Raw genomic sequence first — 15745 nt, 5'->3', positions numbered from 1 at the left:
GGAAGAGATGAACCAATCAGAACAGTGATGACGAAGGGAATGGCCGGCATTGGGAAAACAGTGTTAACACAGAAGTTCATTCTGGACTGGGCTGAAGGCAGAACCAACAGGACATCCAGTTACTGCTGCCATTCACCTTCAGAGAGCTGAATGTGCTGAGAGAGCAGAAGTTCAGCTTGGTGGAACTAGTTCATGAATTCTTCACTGAAACGAGAGAAATCTGCAGCTTTGAAGAGTTCCAGGTCGTGTTCATCTTTGACGGTCTGGATGAGTGTCCACTTCCTCTGGACTTCCACAACCCTACAATCGTCACTGACCCCAGAAGGTCCACCTCAGTGGAGGTGCTGCTGACAAACCTCATCAGGGGAACCTGCTTCCTTCTGCTCGTCTCTGGATCACCACACGACCCGCAGCAGCCAATCAGATCCCTCCTGAGTGTGTTTCCATGGTGACAGAAGTCAGAGGGTTCACTGACCCACAGAAGGAGGAATACTTCAGGAAGAGGTTCATAGATGAGAAGCAGACCAGCAGGATCATTTCCCACATGAAGACATCACGGAGCCTCCACATCATGTGCCACATCCCAGTCTTCTGCTGGATCACTGCTACGGTCCTGGAGAATGTCCTGGAAACCACAGAGGGAGGGGAGCTGCCCAAGACCCTGACTGAGATGTACATCCACTTCCTGGTGGTGCAGGCCAAACTGAAGAAGGTCAAGTATGACAGAGGAGCTGAGACGGATCCACACTGGAGTCCAAAGAGCAGGAAGATGATGAAGTCTCTGGGAAAACTGGCTTTTGAGCAGCTGCAGAAAGGAAACCTGATCTTCTATGAACCAGACCTGAGAGAGTGTGGCATCGATGTCAGAGAGGCTTCAGTGTACTCAGGAGTGTTCACCCAGATCTTTAGACAGGAGAGCATCCTGTACCAGGACCAGGTCTTCTGCTTCATCCATCTGAGTGTTCAGGAGTTTCTGGCTGCTCTTCATGTCCATCAGACCTTCATCAACTCTGGAGTCAACCTGCTGGAAGATCAACTAACAACTCACCCTTCTTCAACCGGTTTCTATCAGACAGCTGTGGACAAGACCTTAAAGAGTCCAAACGGACATCTGGACTTGTTCCTGCGCTTCCTCCTGGGTCTTTCAGTGGAGACCAATCAGAACCTCCTGCGAGGTCTGATGACATCAAACTACAGAAGTTCACAGAACAAACAGGAAACAGTTGAATACATCAAGATGAAGATCAGTGAGGATCTGTCTGCAGAGAAAAGCATCAACCTGTTCCACTGTCTGAATGAACTGAACGATCAGTCTCTGGTGGAGGAGGTCCAAGAGTCCCTGAGTTCTGGAAGTCTCCCCACAGAGGATCTGTCTCCTGCTCATTGGTCGGCTCTGGTCTTTATCTTACTGTTATCAGGAGATCTGGAGGTGTTTGACCTGAAGAAATACTCAGCTTCAGAGGAGGCTCTACGGAGGCTGCTGCCGGTGGTCAAAGCCTCCAAGAAAGTTCTGTAAGTACCAACAGACATGTGTTGGACCTCTGGAGTGGAGGCCAGTTTCTGACTACGTCTGGTTTTACCTCCTGATTTCATGTTTTCTTCACTTGTTTGGAGTCTTTTTTTCAGCACAACCTCATGTGAGCGAGTTTACACTGGTTCTTTCATTTCCAGAGACTTTAATGACACATTGGACCTAAAGTCACACACAACCATGAACTCTGACAAGGAAACACTTTCATTTCAGTTTTTACTGGGGGGGCAGGATGAGCTGAAGACCAACAGAACAGTTGGAGACACAACTACACTTTCTTCCATAGCAGTGAAATAACCTGGTTGTTGTTCTTTTCTTCCATCTGCAGACTGAGTGGCTGTAACCTCTCAGGGAACATCTGTCCACTTCTGTCCTCAGTTCTCAGCTCTCAGTCCTCCAGTCTGACAGAACTGGACCTGAGTAACAATGACCTGCAGGATTCTGGACTGAAGAAGCTGTGTCCCGGACTGGAGAGTCCACACTGCAAACTGGAGTCTCTCAGGTCAGGATTAATTTGTCTTTTCCAGTTCCAGTGAACATGCTGCTAAACTTGTCTGCAGCAGGACACTTGTGCAGAGAACATGCAGCAGACCTGTGTTGTGTGTCTGCAGGCTGTCAGGCTGTGTGATCTCAGAGGAAGGAAGTGCTTCTCTGGTCTCAGCTCTGACCTCCAACCCCTCCCACCTGAGAGAGCTGGACCTGAGCTACAACCATCCAGGAGAGTCAGCAGGGCAGCTTCTGTCTAGACTGGAGGATCCCCGCTGGAGGCTGGACACTCTCAGGTAGGACACTCTGCTGGGTGGGGTGGGTTATACAGTATTGTGTTAGTTATGGTGGCACAGGTGTGGGGGTTTTCCTCCACCTCAGGCGATTGGTCAAGTGTGCGGTGGGATGTTATTTAGCGGATACGGGAGAGCCCAACAGGTAATGGGGGGTGGGGGGGCTTTGACATATCTGCTTCCTCTGAGAGAGACTGAGCTGGTCTGACCCTCCTCCTCCTTTCAGGGTGGAGCCTGCTGGACAACAATGGATGACACCAGCAGGTCTGAGCAAGTGTAAGTGTGTTTTTATTCAACCACCTTTGATTTGATTTGATTTGTTTATTTGCACAACATAAAAACGGTACAAAAGTTGAAATGAAAATAAAAGCATGAAAATATGTGCAGGTGAGAAAGGAAGCCCTAAATGGGCTTATTCAAAGTTCTCACCAGGAAAATACATTATATTGTAATAATAGCAAGAACAAAAAACAAAAAACAGCGTTCCAAAAAGATGGATATTTACAAACAAACAATTTCTCGGTTGAATGAGTGTGTGTGCTTGCATGTGAGCATGCACATGTGTGTTTGTATGTGTGTGTGTGTGTGTGTGCGTGTGTATGTGTACGTGCAGAAGTGAGTCCACCTTCACTCGTTCATGAGTCCATCAGTGATCAATAACTGATCAATAATAACTGCAGCTGCTTGTTTGTTCTCTCCATCAGATTCCTGTCAACTCACCATCGACACAAACACAGTCAACAAGAACATCAAACTGTCTGATGACAACAGGAAGATGACACATGTGAAGGAGGATCAGTCATATCCTGATCATCCAGACAGGTTTGATGACTGGCCTCAGCTGCTGTGTAGAGAAGTTCTGACGGGTCGCTGTTACTGGGAGGTTGAGTGGAGCGGATATGTTTCTGTATCAGTGAGTTACAGAAGAATCAGCAGGAGAGGAAACTCTGGTGACTGTTTGTTTGGAGGAAACGATCATTCCTGGAATCTGGACTGTTACCTAGCTGGTCGGTACCATTTCTGTCACAATAACAGAGAAACAACCATCACCTCCTTTTCTCCATCTTCAGGCTCTGCCAGAGTAGCAGTGTACGTGGACGTTCCTGCTGGAACTCTGTCCTTCTATGAAGTCGTCTTTTTCAGACTGATCCACCTCCACACCTTCAACACTACCTTCACTGAACCTCTCTGTGCTGGATTTAGAGTCTGCTCCAGGGCTGGGTCCTGGTTGGGTTCCTCAGTGTCTCTGTGTCCAGTTTATGCCCCTTTTGCACTAGTACCACCTCAGCTCGGTTCTACCCGTTTTGCGCTTTTGCATTAGGGCTGAGACGGGTAGAGTCGCTCCAAGCCGATACCTTTTTCTGTAACCATTTCAGCGAGGTTATTTAGCGGGCTGAGCAGGGACTATTTCCGACGTCACCACCCTCCACGCCACCGATTGGTCGGGGGGCGGGGCCGTTATCACCCTCCACGCCTCTGATTGGTCAGGGGGCGGGGCCGTCATCACCCTCCACGCCTCTGATTGGTCGGGGGCGGGGCCGTCATCACCCTCCACGCCTCTGATTGGTCGGGGGCGGGGCCGTCAAACGTTTGAATCAGGAAGCGGGAGTCAGCGGAGTCGGCGATTTTATTATGCAGCAAAAAGCTCTGTTTGGTGATCTGGTTTCTCAGTGTCTCAATGATGATGATGATGATGATGATGATGATGATGCTGATGAAGAAGTAGAAGAAGGAATTGATCACTGTTTATCTTTAGTTTTTTGGTTCATTGTATTTTTATTTGATCTTTTTCACATTTAAACATTAAATCATTTACTGGACTGTTGATGTTTGATCATGAATTAGATTTGTATCTAATTATTCTTGTTTTATTCTTGATTCTGTCTCTAAATACTTTCATGTTTGACTTCACGTTTAGATTCTTAAGGTCTTGTTTCTTCCATGAAAGAAAGTTTGAGCTTCAAATCTAAACATTTCCATTATATATTTAACTTTTCCCGTTTGTATAATATTTGATGGATTTATCTGACTGTTTTAATTTGATTCCTTCAGTTTTCAAAGTGGTTGATGTAAAAATGAGGTGAGAAGATGGAAATATTCATGTAAAATCCAACATGTAAAAACATCAGCAACATGTCTAAAAGTATTCAAGTACTCTTGAAACTAGTTTTCTAAGGAAAGGTTTATTTACTGCAACTTTAAAAACGTGAGGAACATATCCAAAGTTTAGGGATAAGTTGATCTGGTCCAGTATTGTCGTACCAGTAAGAGAAAAAAAAACATGTATATATTTCTGTGTAAAACATGTAAATTACCTTTTATGTTGCATGTACTTGGCAAACATCAGAATGTAACATGTATACTACTGGGTATTGGTCTGCTGTCAAAGGTCTGAATAAAAAAATCTGAACAGAAAAAGTTTCATTTCTGTAACAACAAAGATGAAAATGTCACATCTTATCTGCCTAAAGTACCACACACACATAGTAATGAGAAGAAACTACCTGTCCTGATGTGCAGGTGTGAGGCTTGTGACTTCCTTCTGACTAGAAAACAGTCTCTAGAGTGATGACTCTTACTGGCTGGAAAATCCCTCCTGTCCTCCCAGCTGATGAAAGTAGGGATTCTTGGGCAGGTTGTGCAGAAAGATCTGCCTGGAGATGGTGGCGGTTCTGCCTCAACGCTGCTCCTTGATAGTGGATGACCTTGGAGTCACACACTCTTCTGAAACCACTGCTGGTTTCACCCGGGCCTTTTCTTTTTTTGTATAGATATCTTTATTGCATAAGGAAACTTACAATTTTTTAAAATACTATTATCAATCTACAATATCTAAGCCATTCAAGCCGCGCCATGTGGAGAAACTCTCATAACAAGCAGGTTTACAGGTGACAGGCGCGGTGGGACGTTCAGCCATAATTATGGTTCCGTGTTAAATCACCGCAGAGCCTACGGCGTAGGGAAGCTTGTGAAGTTTGGTACCTGGACTCGGTTCTTCTTCTTCCAGCCTCCAACCAGGTGAGAGCTCACCTGGGACCGCTCTGAATAACCTTTGATTACTAAACATCTGGAATACGGAATAAATGTTAACCCTTGTACTGTCTTTGGGTCAAAATGACCTAATTCTCCTTCCTTCTTCCCTTCCTCTTTTCTCCCTTCCTCCCTTCCTTCCTTCCTTCCTTCCTTCCTTCCTTCCTTCCTTCCTTCCTTCCTTCCTTCCTTCCTTCCTTCCTTCCTTCCTTCCTTCCTTCCTTCTTTCCTTCTTTTTTCCCTTCCTTCCTCCTTTCCTCCTGCTCTCCCCTTCCTTCTTCCCTTCCTCTTTTCTCCCTTCTTTCTTTCTTTCTTTCTTTCTTTCTTTCTTTCTTTCTTTCTTTCTTTCTTTCTTTCTTTCTTTCTTTCTTTCTTTCTTTCTTTCTTTCTTTCTTTCCTTCTTTTCATTCTTCCTTCCTTCCTCCTTTCCTCCTGCTCTCCCCTTCCTTCTTCCCTTCCTCTTTTCTCCCTCCCTCCCTCCCTCCCTCCCTTCCTTCCTTCCTTCCTTCCTTCCTTCCTTCCTTCCTTCCTTCCTTCCTTCTTCCCTTCCTCTTTTCTCCCTTCCTTCCTTCCTTCCTTCCTTCCTTCCTTCCTTCCTTCCTTCCTTCCTTCCTTCCTTCCTTCTTCCCTTGTTTTTTCCCTTCCTTCCTTCCTTCCTTCCTTCCTTCCTTCCTTCCTTCCTTCCTTCCTTTTCTCCCTTCTTTCCTTCTTTCTTTCTTTCTTTCTTTCTTTCTTTCTTTCTTTCTTTCTTTCTTTCTTTCTTTCTTTCCTTCTTTCCTTCTTTTCATTCTTCCTTCCTTCCTCCTTTCCTCCTGCTCTCCCCTTCCTTCTTCCCTTCCTCTTTTCTCCCTTCCTTCCTTCCTTCCTTCCTTCCTTCCTTCCTTCCTTCCTTCCTTCCTTCCTTCCTTCCTTCCTTCCTTCCTTCCTTCCTTCTTCCCTTGTTTTTTCCCTTCCTTCCTTCCTTTTCTCCTTCTTCTTTCTTTCTTTCTTTCTTTCTTTCTTTCTTTCTTTCTTTCTTTCTTTCTTTCTTTCTTTCTTTCATTCTTTTCATTCTTTTCATTCTTCCTTCCTTCCTTCCTTCCTTCCTTCCTTCCTTCCTTCCTTCCTTCCTTCCTTCCTTCCTTCCTTCCTTCCTTCCTTCCTTTTCTCCCACCCTCCCTTCCTTCTTTTCTCCCTTCCTTCCTTCCTTCTTTCCTCCCTTCCTTCTCTTCCTCCTTCCTTGACCCGAGGAGCACCAGGGTTAAATCCAGCGGTGGATCAGACCATTGAGAGTTAAGAGTTAAAAGCTCAGAGCTGCAGATGGACAGGAAGAGGAGGTTTTTGCAGCTCAGCTCTCAGCAGTCGTGGGGGGGTTGACACGTCTCTCCTGTGGTCAGGTGGTGAAGAAACACCTACGAAAACAGCCAGCAGAAAAATACCCTCGACTTTGTGCGTGTTAGATTTGCAGCTTCGGTATCCATGGCAGGCATGGCGGCGCCAGAAACCTCGTCAGCCAGAAGAAGAACCACAGGAAGGAAACGGTCTCAAAAATGTTGTGTTTATTTTAACTTCTCCATAGCACTGGTAAAACACTTCAGTAGCCATGGCACGTCATGAAAAAACACCTGCTGCTTCCTCAACGTCCTTCCCGTGAAGTAAAATGAATTAAAGTGTCACAACATATAAAAAAAAGAATCACGGCAGTAATGGCTTACAATATAATCTCATACAAAAACAAACTGGTCGTAAACCATGTAATATGGGAGCAAATCAGAAAGGCATGAGATCATACAACTTAAAATAACTATAGATAATACTGGAGTTGAGGGGGGGCATCCCTCCTGAATTAAAAACAGTCCAAATCATCCCCCCTGTAAAACTTCCATCCCTCCTTTCCATCCCTTATGTCATTTCATCAATGAATGTGGTTTTACTGCTATTTCAACATTTAGAGTCATCAACAGAAAAATAACACCAGAAAAATAACTTATTTGACAATTTTCACCTGTTTCAAGTACATTTCCACTTGAAATAAGTAGAAAAATCTGCCAGTGGCAGCAAATTACAAATTACATCATTACAAGCAAAAAAATCTTGTTCCACTGGCAGATTTGTCTACTTATTTTAAGTGAAAATCTTTTTTTGGCGACTAAAAGCAGAATTCTTAGTAGAGAAGCCAGATCTCTCTCCATCATATCCTCCGGAAGTTTAGCCAGTACTCGAGTTGTAAAAAAAATAAATCAGGGGGGATGGTGGATTTTATCATATGGGCACAGATAATTTGTGCTGATTACAAATAATATAATATATTACAAATAATAGCAGTGACCAAAACACCTGCAGAAATACTGCAGGAATGACATAGCAGCAGTTAAATGCAGCCTTCTGTAAGCTTTAAATATCCACTGGGCTTACATCAAATACATCAAAACACAACAATAAAAAACACTTTTCTGAACTTATCAATATGATTCTGTCCTTCACAGGATAAGTAACATGGATCACTGCAAAAACTCACAATCTTAAGAATATTTGTCTTATTTCTAGTTAAAATGTCTCATTTTAGTAAAAAAAATGTCATTACACTTAAAACAAGACTCATCACTGGAAAAAACAACAATTTTCACCTGTTTCAAGTAGATTTTCACTTGAAATAAGTAGAAAAATCTGCCAGTGGAACAAGATTTCTTTGCTTGTAATGAGAAGATAAATCTTGTTCCGCTGGCAGATTTTTCTACTTATTTCAAGTGAAAATTTACTTGAAATAGGTGAAAATTGTCAAATAAGTTTTTTTTCTGGTGTTATTTTTCTGGTGATGACTCTAAATGTTGAAATAGCAGTAAAACCACATTCATTGATGAATTGACATAAGGGATGGAAAGGAGGGATGGCAGTTTTACAGGGGGGGTGATTTGGACCGTTTTTATTTCTAGTAAAAATTTTTTTTAGTAAAATCAACATGCAGAAGCGGTTTCATTTCCAACTCAACCTTCTTCCAGAGACCAGTGAGCTTTGGCCAGTCCCAAAATATATGTGTGAAGTCCCCGATCAGACCACATCCTCTCCAACAGCTCAGACACATTGCTGTATTTTGATGTGATTACAGCGGCGTCAAAGTATCTTCACCTTCCAGTCAAAATCCTTGATATAATCCCTTTGTTAGTATTTTCTTTTGTAAAGGATATGAATAGCTCCTATAGTTTAGATGGATCTCCACTAATGACCGTCCATTCCTCATGTTTCTGAAGATAGAGTCTCAGCTGCAAGAACCTGTAAAAGTCCTGAGTTGGAAGATCAAACCTCTGGGTTAGTTGCTCAAATGACTTCATGGTTTGGCCCTTAAACATTTGACCAATATATATCAGTCCCTTACTGGCCAGACCGGGACAGCAGGACCCCCAACTATCCAGGACAATAGGACCCCCAATTATCCAGACCGGGACAGCAGGACCCCCAACTATCCAGGACAGCAGGACCTCCAACTATCCAGGACAGCAGGACCTCCAACTATCCAGACCAGGACAGTAGGACCCCCAACTATCCAGGACAGCAGGACCTCCAACTATCCAGGACAGCAGGACCTCCAACTATCCAGACCAGGACAGTAGGACCCCCAACTATCCAGACCAGGACAGTAGGACCCCCAACTATCCAGGCCAGGACAGCAGGACCCCCAACTATCCAGGACAGTAGGACCCCCAACTATCCAGACCAGGACAGTAGGACCCCCAACTATCCAGGCCAGGACAGCAGGACCCCCAACTATCCAGGACAGTAGGACCCCCAACTATCCAGACCAGGACAGTAGGACCCCCAACTATCCAGGCCAGGACAGTAGGACCCCCAACTATCCAGGCCAGGACAGCAGGACCTCCAACTATCCAGACCAGGACAGTAGGACCCCCAACTATCCAGACCAGGACAGTAGGACCCCCAACTATCCAGGCCAGGACAGCAGGACCCCCAACTATCCAGGACAGTAGGACCCCCAACTATCCAGACCAGGACAGTAGGACCCCCAACTATCCAGGCCAGGACAGCAGGACCCCCAACTATCCAGGACAGTAGGACCCCCAACTATCCAGACCAGGACAGTAGGACCCCCAACTATCCAGGCCAGGACAGTAGGACCCCCAACTATCCAGGCCAGGACAGTAGGACCCCCAACTATCCAGGCCAGGACAGTAGGACCCCCAACTATCCAGACCAGGACAGTAGGACCCCCAACTATCCAGGACAGCAGGACCCCCAACTATCCAGGCCAGGACAGTAGGACCCCCAACTATCCAGGACAGCAGGACCCCCAACTATCCAGGACAGTAGGACCCCCAACTATCCAGACCAGGACAGTAGGACCCCCAACTATCCAGACCAGGACAGTAGGACCCCCAACTATCCAGGCCAGGACAGCAGGACCCCCAACTATCCAGGACAGCAGGACCCCCAACTATTCATCATCATAGGCCCAGACTCATCACAAAATCATATTTCTTCCCATCTTGGTCCCCTTTCATCCAACATCACCACTTCTTGTAGAAACCTCTGTATTATTTTTGACAAACACCTCAATTTCGACCTGCATATAAATTCCGTTGTCCAATCATGCTTCTTCCATCTTAGAAAAATATCCAAAATCAGGTCATTTCTTTCATCTAAAAACTTAGAGACAGTTATACATGCATTTATTTCATCCCGGTTAGATTACTGCAATTCACTTTTTTCATGCCATAAATAAACTACAGTTAATTCAAAATGCAGCAGCCAGACTCATTACCTGGTCCAACAGGAGAGAACCCCAATTTTAAAGTCCCCTCACTGGCTTCCAGTCCATTTTAGAGTGGATTTTAAAATTTGTATTATTACTTTTAAGGCTCGTATGAGGCTAGCTCCTGGTTCCATAGCTGACCTCCTGACCCCATACGAGCCTGAACGCACCCTGAGATCCTCTGGTGGGTCATTCCTGGACATTCCTTGGTCTAACTTAAAGACCAAGGGCGACCGGGCCTTTTCTGTTTTACCCCTCGCTTATGGAACGGCCTGCCGGAGGAGATCAGGGAGATAACACATTGTCTTCTTTTAAGTCACTTTTAAAAACTCACTATTTTAGACTTGCGTTTAACTGATTGTATTATTTGTCTGTTTTTATTATCTCTCAATTGTGTCTTAATATTGTACTTATTGGTTGTTTCCTGTTTTTAATTGCATGTAAAGCACTTTGTGACTTGTTTTTGAAAAGTGCTCTAAAAATAAATAAGTAAATAAGTGAGAAAATAAATAAGTAATTAAAGAAAGCTTTAATAGGAACTTAAGAGGAATAAAATTACATAAAGGAAAAAATGAGTAAGTAGTGCTAAACAAGTGTCACCCATTATGTGCATACAGACAATAAAGTTAAAAAAAACAAACAACTGAAATGTTCCCTTCAGATTCACCTCCTGAGAACTAGAACTAAATGGTACTGGTGCTTTGTTAGATGTTCATCAAGCTTCTGGATGTTCACAGTCCTCCCATCAGTCCAGAGATGCTGGAGCAGGAGACCGTCTCTCATTGAAGCCGTGGTCTCGTCCACCTGTGCAGGTGTCTGTTAGTCAGCAGCCAGTCGGCCAGGATGCTGAACTATGTGGTAAATACACTCTGACGTGATTCCAGGTGGAAGAAGGTAGATGTCCTCGTCCTTAAACAGAAAAACATTCTTACAATGATGCACTTTACGGTAAAAACCTACTTTATCGCCTCCACGTCAGAGCCTAGCAGCTACATTCAGCCTCTAGATCAGGGCTCGGCAACCGGCGGCTCTAGAGCCGCACGCAGCTCTTTAGCGCTGCCCTAGTGGCTCCCTGGAGCTTTTTCAAAAATGTTTGACCTTTTTTTCTTCTTTTCTTTCCTTTTTTCTTCTCTTTTTCCCTTTTTTCTCTTTTTTTCCTTTTTTCTTCTTTTTTTCTTTTTTTCCTTTTTTTTCTCTTTTTTTCTTCCTTTTTCCTTTCCTTTTTAATCTCGACATTTTGGCTTTTTTCTCGAAATTTCAACTTTTTTCTCAACAATTCGACTTTTTCTCGAAATTTTGACTTTCTTCTCAACATTTCGGCTTTTTTCTCAATATTTCGACTTTTCTCGACATTTCGACTTTTTTCTCGTCATTTCGACTTTTTACTCAACATTTCGACTTTTTTCTTGACATTTCGAGCATAATATATATATATATATATATATATATATATATATATATATATATATATATATATATATATATATATATATATATATATATATATGTATGTATCACACTAATGTGACAGTTCTGCCAGCAGTCATGAGCAAAATAATTCCCTTCCTCTCCAAGCTTATGGAACGAGCAGTTTTGAAACTGGTCATGGACTTCCTCACATTTAATGACCATCTTGATATAAATGTTGAAATATATCTGGTGTCTGTGACAGAAAACCTATGAACAGCAAGAGCAGCGGGTCGGTACTTTGTGCCCATCCATCTTGACCTATCTGTGCTTTCTTGGTTCTTGGACGTCCCTTTAAAGTGTCATAGTAGGGGAAACATCTTCATGACATCAGGTCTCCACAGGGGTGCCCCAAGGCTCAGCATCTGGGTCCCTTATCTTAGTCATATACACCACCTCTCTGGACCAGATTATTCTCACACGGCTTCTCATATCACTGCTATATGCAGATGATACACAACTCTACCTTCACCACCACCAGAAGACCCCACAGCCTCTGAACTAATCTCAGCTAAGACCTTTACAACCCCCCTTCTGAAAACTTCAGTGTCTGCCGTCTAGACCAGGCTGGTCCTTGTAGTCCACCAACTAACCAGGTATCAGTCATATGTACATAGAACTGTTGGTTCTCCAGTTAACGGATCATTAATACTAATACATCTGCTCTTTTGTACCTTTGACAATATACCGTATTTTCTGGACTATAAGCCGCTACTTTTTTCATAGGTTTTCAACCATGCAGCTTATACCAAGGTGCGGCTTTTCTGTGGATTTTTCATCCACCGCTCAGGGCGCTGTAACCGGAATTAGAATCAAAACTAAGACAAAATAAATGTAGTAAATATCTAATCTAACAACATAAATATCTGCGGCTTGCATATCTTTTTTTTTTTAAATAGAGCGGATGCGGCTTATATACAGGTGCGGCTTATAGTCCAGAAAATACAGTATCTGTGTATTTCCTCTCTCTGTTCTTCATCCCCTCTTTCCTATCTCTCTTTTCCTTCTTTACCCGGCTGGTCTTCAGCAGGGGGGTCCCCCCCTAATCATCCAGGTCCTGATCCAGGTTTTTTCCCTCTTAAAGGGCAGTTTTTACCCTCCATTGTTTATGTGATAATTGATCGGTTTCTTACGGTGGCCGAGACCCGCCATTGCTAAAAATTAAAGAAACGCTGCAAATAAAAACAAATGCCGCTGCAAATAAAATAAACGCTTTGCAAATAAAATAAACGCTGCAAATATAAAGAAACGCCGCTGCAAATAAAAAAAAACGACGCAAATAAAAAAGCCACAATGTAAGTGAATTACCGAGGACTATTTTTGCTGATGCCCCGGTGTTTTTTATGTGAGAGGAGAAGAAGAAGACGAAGAGGACATAAGTGAAAAGCAAGAAATAAGAAGAGCGAGGAATAAGAAGAACAACGAATGAGAAAATAAGTGAAAAGGTTAGTGTTCAACATCGCTACGTGTAATTTTTAATGTGCAACACCGGTGCATCGGCAAAAATAGTCCCCGGTAATTCACTTCCGGTGTGGCTTTTTTATTTGCGCCGTTTTTTTTAATTTTATTTGCAGCGGGGTTTATTTTATTTGCAGCGGCGTTTGTTTCTGTTTGCAGCGTTACTTTTATTTTCAGCAATGGCGGGTCTCGGCCACCGTAGTTTCTGGTCTCTGGAAAGATCCTGGACACAAATTGTGTTGAAAAAGATGCTGTGTAGATAAAACTGAATTGAACTGAATTAAATCTAAAGTTTGATGTGGTCAACGAGGAGCATGAACAAGCAGCTGCTGGTTCTTCTGGTCATCAGCATCACTAAGGCTGGAACCAACTGAAGGACTGAAGTCAGTTACGACTGCAGGTTCAACGCTGCAGAACAAAGATGGCTGTTCCTTCCTTTGATTCTTGGTTAACAGGAAGTGCTGCTCGTTGGCTCTAACCAACCCTCTGAGTGGTTTTTCAGCAGAATCACCTCTAACGGTTGAGGAACTATCCCACTTCGAGGAAGAGCTCAGTAGAAAGACCATGTTGTTTACCTGTGGATTCTCCAGCGTCTCTGGGTTCTCAGGGGTGAAACGTGAAGGATCCTTCATCCTGCAGCTGCAGTTCTTCCTCCTGAAGTAGGCACAAGTCAAACCTGCCCAAAGATAGCAGAGAAAAATGTAACGCCTGAGCTCCTGACAATGAATGTATAGTTGATTAAATCAACACTTGTTCGAGGTTCCACAGACGAAAGTGAAAAGATGGAGAGATGCTTCTGTTGAAGAATATTATCAAAACTAGTTCAGAAGTCCGCTGTGGTGTAGTGAGTTTTATTCAGTAAGCCGGCGGTGAGCAGACCTACGCAGCGCATGGCTGGGTTGGTGTGCTGACCAAGAATGATTTGAAATCATGACTTTTTATACAGTAAGTTCAAAGTACAAAAGGCAGGAATAAACAAGCCAAGTGAGAGACAAAAACAATTTACAGTGATCTGTGGCCAAATGCCGTTATCGGGCATTTGGCATGACTGTCACTGTGAAGTTAATCAAACTTCTGAACTAGTTAGTCCTCATGAAACTATCACATGTTAACAGATGACAGGGCAGCCCTTCCTGAGTCTTGTCAGGGGGTCGACTGTCCCACAACTGTCTCATTGTTAGCCTGGACCATCTGTTAAAGACCCCCATGAAGTTCCTGTTTTTGTCCAGGAAGGCATTTGACCCCTTGACCTTTGTGTTCTTTTAAAGACTTTAAGCTAAAGATGTCTGTTTGTTTCTTCATACCAAGCCTCTTTAACTGAAAATGTCACATTTGTGACCTTTTTAACCCCGATGTCTGTTTCTCCATCTGTTTCCTCCCATTGTCCATTCACTGTTCCTAATATGGTAATGTTCCTGTCAAAGTTTCTCAATAAAAGCTGATGCAAAGGAGGAGCCAGCAAGCATTTGTCGAGAGCATCCCAGAGGGCCATGTTGCTCTGTAAGCTCCGACTTTGCTTCCCTTCTGCAGAAGGCCTTAAAAATCATTCTAACAGCCTCTGTGTCTTTCCTTGTTTATGTTATGTTGATTTGGGACCCAACAGCCACTAAGTTCTAAATTACCCCATAGGGTGTTCTCGTGGTTCAAGTCTGTGGCCAAATGAGTTGGTATTAGCATATCAGTCAGTCAGGAACTTCATCATATGGCATTCCCGTGGTTCAAGTCTTTGTTGAAGCCAGTTCAAAGGTGTCGCCCCTGCAGGGGGTAGGAAGCTGGAGTTTCAGGTCAGCCACGGTGTCACAATGCCTCATCACTTCTCTTACAGATGCTGGTCCCAAACTCTGGTCCCACAGTTGTCCAGAACATACATTTGTGGGAGGAGCAGCAGAGCTCGAGGATGTGGGTTGGACCCATGAAAAAGTGACCACATCTTCTCTGACAATGCCCAACAGCTTTGACTCTTGTTTGGTGTAATGGATGATAGAAGTTTGAAGAAACAACAAATACTGGCAGCTAAAAATGTATTCATTTAAGCAACAGGAGCCTCAGTAACGTGCGGAAGGACCAAACACAGCGACAACATACTTGTTCCCCCTCCTCAGGCTGGTCTACAGTATTACCCCTTTTCCACCAAACCGGTTCCAGGGATGGTTCTGGTTCTGGTTCTGGGACAGTGCTGAGTTTGGAAACAGGTTTTATGTTTCCACTGACAAAGAACTGGCTCTGGGCCAGAAGAACTGGTTCCAAGGTAGCACCAACTCTTTGCTGGTCTAGAGGAAAGAACCGCTTACGTTAGCGGAGGGGGCGGAGTCAGTTGGTGCCCCGTTTTGATTAATTCATTTTGATAATTCAATTGGATAAATAATCTACTTTATTAATTATTAATAATTGTCGAAGGACAATTATTAATAACTCTTCGATAACTGAACCAGCACCCCCTCTGTGGAACAACACTACGGAAACACTCACCTACGACCACTAAAGTCAGGATGATGTTCAGACACAACAAGCTGGGATAAATCGCTTCATTCTGCCACGTTGTGGAGTCCCTGGTTCCTGGTTTGTCTGTGTTTGCTGTGTGGTGGTTCAAGTCCTCATGAGGACTGACAGACACAACTGGAACAGACAAATGACAACGATCAATAAACACTGAGAACCATTTCAAAAGTACAAAAAAATACAAAACTTGGTCATAATCAGAATGAAGACAACACATGCTGCATGTTCCTATATTAG

At 43.7% G+C, this 15745-nt stretch overlaps 2 protein-coding genes across 2 annotated transcripts; both read left to right on the top strand.

Annotated features, from left to right (window-relative positions):
- The first annotated feature begins 422 nt into the window (after positions 1 to 422).
- LOC133456431 (protein NLRC3-like) lies at positions 423 to 1641 on the top strand. Its single transcript, XM_061734906.1, has 2 exons — positions 423 to 1429; positions 1627 to 1641. Exons 1-2 carry the CDS (start codon positions 446 to 448, stop codon positions 1639 to 1641), a joined length of 999 nt encoding a protein of 332 aa, XP_061590890.1. The 5' UTR covers positions 423 to 445.
- A 234-nt stretch (positions 1642 to 1875) lies between these two features.
- LOC133456598 (neoverrucotoxin subunit alpha-like) lies at positions 1876 to 4124 on the top strand (the record flags this gene model as incomplete). The annotated part of the gene is made up of 4 exons (XM_061735092.1): positions 1876 to 2033; positions 2143 to 2313; positions 2537 to 2586; positions 3015 to 4124. Coding segments are annotated over 4 exons (996 nt in total), but the record flags the coding sequence as incomplete, so codon positions are not given.
- Positions 4125 to 15745: the final 11621 nt, after the last annotated feature.

This window comes from Cololabis saira, chromosome 12, assembly GCF_033807715.1.
Source record: "Cololabis saira isolate AMF1-May2022 chromosome 12, fColSai1.1, whole genome shotgun sequence".
NCBI lineage: Eukaryota > Metazoa > Chordata > Actinopteri > Beloniformes > Belonidae > Cololabis > Cololabis saira.
This window is presented reverse-complemented; position numbering and strand designations above follow the sequence as displayed.